The sequence below is a fragment of the Dioscorea cayenensis genome, chromosome 17, assembly GCF_009730915.1.
Source record: "Dioscorea cayenensis subsp. rotundata cultivar TDr96_F1 chromosome 17, TDr96_F1_v2_PseudoChromosome.rev07_lg8_w22 25.fasta, whole genome shotgun sequence".
Lineage (NCBI taxonomy): Eukaryota > Viridiplantae > Streptophyta > Magnoliopsida > Dioscoreales > Dioscoreaceae > Dioscorea > Dioscorea cayenensis.
Window position 1 is genome coordinate 21,694,285 of NC_052487.1, and position 12,035 is coordinate 21,706,319.

The 12,035-nt window shown below is 34.1% G+C and overlaps 1 protein-coding gene across 1 annotated transcript; it reads right to left on the minus strand.

Moving 5' to 3' along the window:
* Nucleotides 1–641: 641 nt before the first annotated feature.
* On the minus strand, nucleotides 642–7,081 carry LOC120280833 (vacuole membrane protein KMS1-like). Its single transcript, XM_039287787.1, has 8 exons — nucleotides 6,857–7,081; nucleotides 5,175–5,386; nucleotides 4,741–4,819; nucleotides 3,988–4,293; nucleotides 2,922–3,076; nucleotides 1,779–1,895; nucleotides 1,245–1,433; nucleotides 642–1,094 (listed from the first exon to the last, which is right to left on the minus strand). Exons 1-8 carry the CDS (start codon nucleotides 6,918–6,920, stop codon nucleotides 921–923), a joined length of 1,296 nt encoding a protein of 431 aa, XP_039143721.1. The 5' UTR covers nucleotides 6,921–7,081; the 3' UTR covers nucleotides 642–920.
* Nucleotides 7,082–12,035: the final 4,954 nt, after the last annotated feature.

The window sequence follows — 12,035 nt, forward strand, 5'->3', positions numbered from 1 at the left end:
TCTGGGCTATTGCCCATAATTCTGGTTGCAAGCACTAGACAAAAGTACTTACTATTTAAGGATTACTGTTGTAAGCTAAACTATAAGACCAAGATAGAAAACCATACTCATATGGACCATGGTTACGCCCTTAAGATACCTGTAAGGCTTGCGACTTTTCATCTCCAAGTCAATACAACCCATGCTTACGTCCGTAAGGAACCTCAGTAAGCAAAAGAGTTATAAATAGTATTCACATGAACTGCAATAAACAAAACTGAGTTTGAAATAAGGGGAATATGCAGATCAAAGCACTGGTAATCAAAAAATATATTCTTGCCACTCTACTCTTTATTATACATTATCTTATGAGATTAAAATGGAAATTTTATGACTCAACCATCATTCTCATTTGCCTCACCCTAGAAACACTTAAAACAGTTTGGCAGTAGAAAACAAACTGACATTTATGTTATAACCATTCATCTTCTTCATAGCTCCATTGTGTTGTTTAATTTTCAGAAAAACTATCTGAACATAACAAATTGACATTATTCAATCTCTATACTTCCGATCAAACTTAAAATATGTCTAAATGCTATTTTTCTTTGTTTTTTAACAAATTACATATATCGATCATGAAGTAGCACATTCAACAACACTAAGAACAAATAAATTTGTTGATATTGCCTCATGAACAAGAATAATCTGTTTCAACAAGTAAACAGTACAATGATGTTCAGTCAACAACACAGCAGGACGATAAATAAACCTGCTATCAGCTTTTCACTGATTTTTCATTCCTGTTCCATATTCACAAACGGAGTATGTTGTTGGCGAAGAAGAATCATGAATTTTGACACAGAAAATAGAACATTATCTAACTTGTGTCACTTGAACGAGATAAACATAATATATCACCTCTTGAAAAAGGCGCAATCTTAATCTTCGTTAGATTGTTTCAACTCCAAGAGCTTTTTTAGTTCCATGTCTTGTTGCTTCTTTAAATAACTCTGTGCTGTAGCTGTCACTATTTTGATAAAGAAGTTCACCAGCATGAGCCAAACCACTGAGTTCCAGATTAAAGAAAAGGACATGTTCCATTGCTTTTCCCCCTGAACATGAGAACCAATTGATGAAAATGAGATGCTACTAAAGAAAGGGGTACAAAAAGCTGTTTAGCAACCAGAAGGCTCAAACAAGATGGATAAACATCAAAAGATTTAAACCAAATCATGTGGTTGTGAAGAAATTAAGAAAAATACCTGAATATCTGAGACAGCAGCAGTCACTGGAGCTGGAGCGGATAAGTATCTTTCCTTGGCCAGGTGCAATTTTGTAATGATATTTGGGAGCATATAAGAGAAGCCAGGAAAAAGGCCGAGCACCCAAAATAACTCATTTTCCACCCATTCTAAAAGTTGGTTATTGCACACACAGATGATAAAAACAGTCTGCAATGGCACAAAAAATTTTAAAACATGAAAAATAGGCTTCAGCAGAAACTAATATCAGTTAAAATTGTTAGCAAAAAAACTCTGAATTTGCTATCAAGAACTGTATTTTCAAGAAGTCCCCAAATTATTCATTTGAATGCTTAACTTTCAGAATTTTATAATTTAGCAACAGAAGCAAGACCAACAAGTTGGAGAAGCACACAATTATGAACTTTCACCTTTTACATTAAGAGTTTTATATAAATATTGAAATATCACAGGGACAGAAAAGACAGAATACCAAAGGTCAAGTACAAAATTACCAACAATTTCGCCATAAAGTATGAAAGGTAAATGATCAACCTGAATATGGGTCTTAATTACTGCCTTCCCAATCAAAGTTGCAAGAAAGAATTTCCAGAATGGAATACCAAATTGACCGCACATGATCCCAGCAAGGTCAAAGAGTGGGTTAGGCACCTGTTAGCATGTAAGGAAGTGTAAGAAGCATTAATTGCCATTTACAATCTTTAACAATGAATAAGTTCAATTAGATCAAGCCATGTTAAGTGCAATAGTAATGTAGAAATGGGCATGATCACAACTCCTAACTGCAGTCACTCAAACGACACCCTAACACCAATTTTGATCAGGGAGCACTTAAAAGCAGTGCAACTAATATAATCTAGACAAACAATTCCAGATTCTGGCACATTCAAAAAGCAGCAATTTTCATTTAACTAACATAGGTCAACTAAAAGTAACAGAATAAGTTGAATCAGGCACAGTTACGTCAAGTAGCATATGTGACATATAAGCAGTCACAACACTTAATTTCAACAGCCAATGCAATCTAGCACACAGTAGTTAAGAAGTCAAACTAACACAAAAAATTTCAATCTGATTGAACATTTTTGTGGATAGGCCATTGCCGTGCTTAGTAAATGCAATGCTACACTGGTAGTTGAGAGGTGATATAGAAAATAGTCTCAATACACTCGACCCATACACCCCTTCCTGCATACTTTTTGTTTTCTCCTAATTTCTTTACCAGACTCTAGTACTTAGTTCTAGCAATTTTAAAATTCATGTAGTATAAAATGTTAGAATGAAATTGTTGTGAAAAAATATACAGTTTAATATTTACATTACTTTGTAGGGCCAGGAACATTAAAATAATGATGAGCAAGGATGACAAGGTATGCCCATGCTTTCTAACAAATGGAATACTTGCAAGTGAAACACGGATGATCTCCAATGACGAGAACAAAGCAAGTTTTACCCCTCAATAACATAAGCACTAGGCAGCCTACCTATTAAGCTATAAAAGTAGTAAATGAAGACGCATAATTTCCTGATTAGTTCAAGAAAGCAGAACCCTTGAGGAAAGCACTCTTCAAATATTTAGTATTCCGCAGATATTCATTTCTTTGAAACTAAGATAAACAATGCTGGCTATTTAAAATCCATGAATCTAAGGTCACAAAGGACAGTGCAAGAACTAACCGAAGCAAGTACAAGTATTGTGAAGAAATTTAAATGCTGAGAGTGGTTAAGGAACCATCGTTTGAGCCGTTTCAGGAAGGCAGAAACAAATCCATCATCCTTTGAGGAAGTATCCAGTTCCTCCATAGCATCTAATTTATTTCCAGACAAGCGAGCTGCGGCACATTTTGAATTAGCAGTAGTAGTAGTAAATAATAAAGAAAAATGTTGACAATGAGAACAAGAACGAAATGAATGAGTAGCCCTAAAATAAGTTCCACCACTAATAATTTGTATAAGGTCTGACATTAAATGTCATCTTGATTATTGATTTGATTGATTCGCTAAGCTTTATTGGCTTAAAATAGGTGATCCCCTCAATCAAACACCATCCAAGGAATAACTTACAATATAAATGGATTTTTCTAGAAGATTTAATTAATTAAGTAACTAAATTTAATTAATTAATATTTTGAAAAGTATTAATATACTAATGATTAATTATAATGATATAAATTTAATTTAAACCATTTATTTTAATTAGCATTTATTCAAGTCAAATTTGGGTCAACTTGGCTTAAAAACAGAAAGAATTGGGTATAAGATTAAAATGTGAGTAACAACTACCCTAAGTTGATTATTTTTCTCTTTCACAAAGATACGTTATTCTAGATTCTCCAAAGATGTATGAGTCAAAGGAATTCCATCTCTTGGATAGAATTAACTTTCATGACATAACATGAACATGACATCAATGACAAATAAAATATATCAATAAAATTGGTCCAACAACCTAACAAGATAGGGAACCCCCAAAATTAACACATGTATTTAACCCCCTGTGAAAACAAAAGATAGGAGATAGGACTAGTCATGGTTCAAAAAAGTTAAGGAAAATGTCTACATCAATGTGTGAAATTGTAAGAAGAATGCCTATGACTGAGAGCTTATGGGGAAAAAAAGGGAAAAAATGATGCTGAATTGAAAGGCTGTATATCTGTTTATTAACATAGGAAAGTCTAGTAAAAATGAAACAGAATAAAAAAATCAAGTGTATTTTTGGGCAACATGTGACAAGAAATGGCACCTGCACTTGAGATAAAGTAAGGAGGAAGCTCCCCAAGGGCAGTCCCAATTCCCCAAAGAACAGCCTCCAGCTGAACATGAGGAAGTATGATGCTGACAGGTATCTTTACAAGTGAGCCAGCAGACGGTAGATACAAGGGAGGTCCAAACTGAGCACAGTCCTTCTCAAGCCATGATGGGCCCCTTTTTAACTGAATAGTATCGTATGGAGCAAATTTCAGATCAACACGACCACACTTCATCGCTTTGATAGTAAAGAAGGCAATATGGGGTCCTAAGTACAGTACAAATGTATGCAAGCCAGATCCTGTAAGAAACAACCAAAAGCTAATTACCATCTCTCAGGTACAATGCCTATAATTATGCATGTGGGTATGATTCAACATAACATTTAATAGAAATTAAAATATGATTATCAAAAAGAACAACTCCACCACAGATATGTAACTGCTACCAAAACTCAAAATACAGGTTATTTGGTGAGCTTTTGTCTAACGTCCAATGGCATTCTCTAGGTATATCAAAGGATATCTCTTCAAAGTCATCATTGTTTCACATCAGTCCAGAGCTTGAGGATAAAGAAATAAAGATAGGAATAGCTTGAAAGGAATGAAGCTACCATGTGCCAGCTGTGAAACACCCCATAGCAATAGGCATTAGCAGATAATGCTTAATGTACACAAGTTGCCTGAAAAGCACCCATGAATTATATCAAGAGTTAAATAGGAAGGTCCCTGGTTTTAATCCCACTTACCCAATCCAATAGAAGATGCTACTCCAAGTGCCACCCACCATAGCACAAATCTAAAATAGTTCAGGAACTCCTGAGAATGCTGCATCATGCAACATTTAACATGTTAGCAAGCCTATAGAAACTCTTTGAAGAAGCAAAATGTGAAGGAGTTGGATGGTAATTTGAGAATTCACAATAATAGTTTAAACAGTTCAATGTTAAATTTTGGAACTAGAATACAATGATGCCTCCAACAATATGCATGCTGGCAAAAATAATGTCTAAGGAGGCTCATAGAGAAAGACCTTGTTACTAACTATATGGTTAACATTAGCAAAAGGAAAATTTAGCTTCCTCTAAAATGGAGAAAATCTCTTAAGAAATCAAGGAGATTACTTATACCTCCAGAAATTCTCTTACCAAAAGAAAAGTTTCAAAAACAAGAAGGCAAATACCTTTTCACGAGAACCATTAGTAGTCATGAAGAGAACAATGAAACCCACTATAAGCATGCTTAATAGCATAAACCTGCTTCCTTTCATCAAGACATAGAGAAATGATCTTTTAAGATGTATCAAAGTAGAAAAAATGAAAAGTTGTAATGTCCTGAATGGTTGTGTTGTCAATGTCAAATTCTGTAATTCCAATTGATGCCTCTCACGAAGTTCTGCAAAAACAAACACATTTTTCACAAAAAGCAAAACAAAACAAAAACAAACAAATTTTAATTCGACTAAAAATCATAAAGTAGTTTTGTTATAAAAGCACCACCATGTCACATATGTGCTACGTATGTGCATGAATGGGTGCACTTAGGATTGTTATAACATGTGAGTCTATAATGAGGAATAATTCCTCATCATAACTAAGGCACTATTGATCAACAACTGGACCAAATTGGTTGATACTACTAGAATACACCACTTTTGTTATACTATCCCTGATGTATAAATTGTAAACAAATTCTGACCCGCCCCAAATTTACTGGCCGCAAACCTAGTCAAATTGAAGAAATATACATATAATATATAATTTATGCTCATAAAATAAAAGTTTTAATAATAATATTTAAATCTACATATGCTGGATCCCAGAAATAAAACTGAGTAGGATATACTAAGCTTGAAACCCAGCAAGGCATCAACTATCCTAAAATCTTGAACCGAAGCAATGTGTTTGAGTAAAGCTAAAATAGCAAGACTCAAGTTCACCTTATCATTTTTATTCCTATATTGCCAACGAGATTGAAATTTCCATCATTCAATCCTTCAATAAAAAGATTCAAGACCATTCAAGGTCTGGAACCCTAATATATTAAATGCCATTAGTCCAACAAAACCAGAAATTTGGCACCATGTAGCTAGAGTAAAATATGTGATCCATTTATTCATTGATATAATTGAAATTTTGGGAGGAAAAAAATGGTCTCCTCAAAATTAAATTTTTGCTGATTCCATATAATAATGGTTATGGATAACATGAACAATCAGCCAAGAAGCATGCAAAATGAATCTTAGCTATACCTTTCTCTATAGAAAGGAAGTACCCAGCATTGCTAAATCCAACTTTCCAAATACCCAATCAAACAAGGTCCAGCAGTAAACGTAATATAACAAATTCCGCACAACATAAGCAGTAAGTGACCATGACAATCCAAACCCTAAAATTAATTACGAATGTATAGATATCTAAAGATACCGAATACCTTATACATCAAATACATAACACAATTGCATACAGTTCTATCAAAAGTCATATCGATTTTTCCTTTCTCTTTATGCACCATAACAATTTATTATAAAACATCAACCTTGCTCGAATCACTAATTTAATTTGCATTTAGAATGTAGAACTCCATCTTCTTATTTCAAAGCACCCAGCCACAATCCAAAATAATGGCTTCAATTGTAACAAAAAATTACAGAACTTGCAAGCAAAAAATAGATTTAATCCATCGAAAACACTAAGATCATGAACAAAAGAGATAAAATTCATGCCCTAAATTCCCAAATCAACATTGAAACCCTTCAAACAACAACATTCAAATCAAAAACAACCTCTTCCTAGGAAAAATCATACATAGGTCCATAAAAGAGAGAAAACTCACGAAAACAAACAAACAAACGCCAATGCTCACCTAAAATCGATGGGTGGACATCATCAGGCAAGGTATTTAGGGTTGCCGGATAGCCAGAACCCATCCTCCCAAGCCAAAGCGCAATCCCAAATCGAGAAAAACACCGAGATCTGGTTAGGGATTCAAAGAGGATTGAGATGGAGTTCGAGGGAAATGGGAAGGATCGAAGAGAGAAAACCACAAGAAAAAAAAACGTTATTTTCGTTCTGAGAGCACGTTACGGATATTCGCTGCAAAAAAACAGGGAATCTGACGTGCGATTTTTTTGGCATTTATTATTTTCCTTGGTTTTTTATTGTTTTCATATTTTGCACGACAAGAATGTTGTTTTTTATACGTTAGGAATACTATCATTTGTATTTAAATATATAGTTACGCACTTACATGGATGGCAAGATAAAAATCAGGGGAAAGTTGTCTTTAAATTGCTTGGGTTGCCTGATTTCAATTTTACTAATTAATGTGAATTCTATACAGATTTGTAGGAATGTATATGTTTATATGGATAAAAATAATTATGATAATTTTAGAAAATTATAAATTGTGGAACAGAATTAGTGGTGTCAAATGAGCTGGCCCAGGCCCATACGGCCCACGCACTATGCGTGCTCGGACCGGCACGGTCCGTCTAGAAATCGTACCGGGCAGGCACGGCCCGGCAACCACCAAGGTCGGCCCAGCACGTGGCCCGGCCCAGTTATATTATATTTATATTTTTTTATTTTAAACCCAAAAATATATATAAAAAAAAAGATACTTTATAATTGCTAAAAAAAAATATAAAAAAATATCCTAAAATTCAAAAACATAGAACTAAAAGCCTTATTGACTAATAGGTGATAAGCATAATTCCAAAGGCACATCTGAGTAGGGATTTGAAGGTTAAAGGCAAAAGATTTAAAATTGTAGAAGCTAATTACACCAACCATGGAAGACCAGAGCAACTGGGAACCAATTTCGAAGAAGATGAAAAACTCTATTTTTAGCTTTTTGTCTCAGAAGCTAATTACACGAACCACGGAAGACTGGAGCAACAATCACTAATGCCTTATAAGTCCAGAGAGTTGCTTCTCACTTCTGAGCTTCATTTGGGGTTTGTTTCTCACTTCTCAACATTTATCTTTCCTAGTTTCCATAAACATAATTCAATGTATCTTTGGTTCATTTTAATGTGATGATAATATTAAAAAAATAACAACTAGAAAAACTTGTTTTGGGATCATCAACAATGACTAAGATCACCCTTGCAAGTCTTCTTTTATGTTCTCTATTCTATGATTGAGGAGGTCAAGATTCCCATCTGGAAAACATAATATCACCTCAATGTTAATCTTAGATTCTCCGAATATTTTTTATCGTCACCAATGATCAAATTGGGATGATGATGAAGATGAATCACTATTCCTCATTAGTCGAGGGTGCATTGAAGATTTTCAACAGAATAAATGAAATGATAATTAAATACATTAAAAAAAGAGAAATTTAAAGTATAATATAAGAAAGTTACTTGAAATCTAATCAACAAATTATATTCATTTTAAAACTTTTCAATATATATATTTTTTACTTTCTTTTAATTTAAAAATAAAAACAAAGAAAGTTCACTAAACCCAAAATTCTCCTCAACTAAAGCCAAGCACAAGATAGAGCCCAATATGCATTATAATCTTAGCCAGTAAGTACCTGAAATTTTTTTTACTGCACTTTGTGTCAAATAATATCTTAAAATCTTACATGGGCCTAATAATTGATAAGCACAATTCCAATCTGAGCAGGGATTTGAAGTTTAATGGTTAAAGATTTAAAACTGTGGAATGCAGCGGGTAGGACTGAACATGGGCTAGATTCCACTGTGCTAGACTCAAAAGAGATGCCCATGTATTTGGGCATGCCTGTACTAGGCACAAATGGGCCAAATTATTTTACCCCAAGCCCGCCCTTATTTGAAATTTCATTAGGCCCCTGCCCAACCTATCGGAGACCAAAAATAAACAAAATTTTATTTTAGTTTTACAAAATAATAGAAATAGTTAAATAAAACCACTTGTACAACATTAATATTTTGTCACATAATTAAATAAATACAACCAAAGTAAAAAAAATGACAAAACCAAAGTGAAGAAGAAGGCACAAATCCTTACATATTATACACATATATTAAAGCACATAAGCAAAGCCAAATAGATGTCTACTCCTAATACATCTTATAATCTTTTTATATATATATATATATATTGATATTTATACATATTATTTATTTAATAAGTTATTCGAGTCGTGCCCTGGTCAGACTGGATTGAAATTCGTAAGACCTAAACCCAGCCCAAAATTCAGTCGTGCCTATATATTTGAGCTCAACCAGGATCTTTGGGCAATTTTCCTAAGCACAAATCCTATATTTTTTTGGCTAGGTTCGGGCCAGCGCATGGGTCACTCGACCGATGCCCAGTCTTGCCAACTGGGAACCAATTTCGAAGAAGATTAAAAACTCTATTTTCAACTTTTTATCTCAAAAGCTAATTACACGAATCATGGAAGATCGAAGCAACAATCACTGTATCCTTATAAGTCCAGAGAGTTACTTCTCACTTCTCAGCTTCATTTGGGGGTTGTTTCTCACTTCTCAACATTTATATTTCCTAGTTTCCTGAAAAATTATTCAATGTATCTTTTGCTTCATTTTAATGTGATGATAATATTAAAAAAATAATAAAAAGTAGAAAAACTTGTTTTGAGATCAGCAACAATGACTAAGATCACCTTGCAAGTCTTCTTTTGTGTTCTTTATTTTATGATTAAGGAGGTCTAGTTTTCACACCTAGAAGACATAAATCACCAAAATGTTAATCTTAGATTGTTTCAATATTTTTTATCATCACCCATGACCTAATTGGGATGATGATGAAGATGAATCACCACTCCTCATCAATCGAGGGTGCATTGAAAATTTTCAACAAAATAAATGAAAAGATGACTGAATACATTTAAAAAAAAAGAGAGAAATTGAAGTATAATATAAGAAAGTTCCTTGAAATCTAATCCACAAATTATATGTGTTTTCAAACTTGTCCATTTTTTTACTTTATTTTTATTATAGAAAAAAAATAAAGAAAGTTTAGTAAAACCAAAATTTTTCCTTAACTGAACCCCAGCCCAAGATATAGCCCAATATGCATTATGATCCTAGCCAGCAAGTACCTGAAATTTCTTTTTAACTCTATGTTTTGTCAAATAATATCTTAAATGCCTACAGGGCCCAACGATAAGTGATAAGTGCTAAATTGATCATATTTTATATATCAATTACACTGCATCTAGCATGAAATTGTACTTGTTTAGAATCTAATTATGACGAAATTTTATTCTTTTGTTCACAACGACCTTTATTTCTATTTTAGGAAAAAAGAACTGAGTTCGAGGACATTTTGAAGCAAAACAAAAGTTGCTGAATCAAGGTTGTACCACAACTCACAACGGGCGTTATGGGAACTCACAACACACGTTGTCTACACTTACCATTGCTGTGATTGGGTCATGGCAGCATAAGCTCATTGGTAGCAACATAGAAGCCATACGGCCTCACAAGGGGCTTTGTAAATTCCATAACGACCATTGTGAAGATGCATACCCCCCAAAGACCGTGTCAGGACGTGACTTGGAGCCCAAATAACAACTTACTCACAACAGGCATCACAACGCATGTGGTGTGGACATGGCGGAGCTGATTACTATAAATACCCTAGTTTTTTCAATTTGAGGGGAGATTCTTTTGCCAAAGAGTTAGGGCTGCCAGATTTCTGGAGAGCAAGAGCATTGAAGGCGATTTTCATTGATATTTCAGCAGATTTTGGCGAGATTCTCAAGAGAAGATCAACGATCATTGGAGAAGAGCGTGCGTGCCACACGTCATCCGAACAACCTTGGGATCCACTAATCCCTAACCTTTGGAGAACTAATGGAGGGAATTAGTCTAGGAACACATTGAACGTTTATTTATTATTTGGTCTTGCGGCTCTCTTTGCACTTTGATGTTTTACGTTCTTTGATCATGAATATCTAGGGCCCTCGGTTATTGTTTATGGATCTTGATTGATCAATATATATCGTTCTAGTTTTCTTAATCATTGCATGCTATAATTGTTGATTTTTGTTGATGTGGATGACGAGGATATGCCCTTGCATTAATGACACCCATGCCATGATAGATCTATGCATATTTTAAGAGGTTGGGCATAACTAGGTTTCCGTATTAGGGATTGATTGACCCTTCGACTTAGGGTTTGATTAATTTCTTCTCGTAGGGTTCCCGTACTTAAAACAAACATAGGAGGCTGAGGAGGACTAGATTCCATCTAAGTGACAGGGTGGAGGAATTTCATCTTAAGTTCCTAGTGATTTAGACCTAGTCACCATGGCTTATTGGGGCTAGTAGGCCTTTGAATTCTCCCCATTTGATCCTAGAATATAATTAATACTTAACGGCTATCATAATTAGTAATCAAGATAACCTTCATCCATATTCCCACTCCTTCCAAGTGTGCTTAACGACATCTCCAATTGTATTGTATATGTAATTTGTTCAATTAGACTAAAGAGAGAGCTTAAACTTTTAGGCTATTGATTAATTGAAAAGGAAGTAATAGGAGTCTCTTACTGTTCTTGGGGAAATACAACTCTCGTGTTCATCCATGAGGTATTACTTGATGACCCATGCACTTGCGGTATTATGGACTTGATTACGATATTTTATTGTGTACTTGCATACTTATATTCATATATTCATATATTCATATTTTCACACACCCAACACCAATAGGAAAGCGTTTGTCAATAAGCACAATTCCAAAGGCACATCTGAGTAGGGATTTGAAGTTTAATTGCAAAAGATTTTAAATTCTGGAATCCAGCTAGAAGCTAGTATTGAAGATGGTTAAAAACTCTATTTTTAGCTTTTCTTCTTGAAAGCTAATTACACTAACCATGGAAGACCGGAGCAACAATCCTGTAGCGTTATAAATTCAAAGAGTTGCTTCTCGCTTATCAGCTTTGTTTTGGGGATTGTTTCTGACTTTTCAACATTTATCTATCCTTATTTTCTGAAAAATTATTAAATGTATTTTTGCTTCATTTTAATGTGATGGTAATATTAAAAAAATAACAACTAGAAAAACTTGCTTTG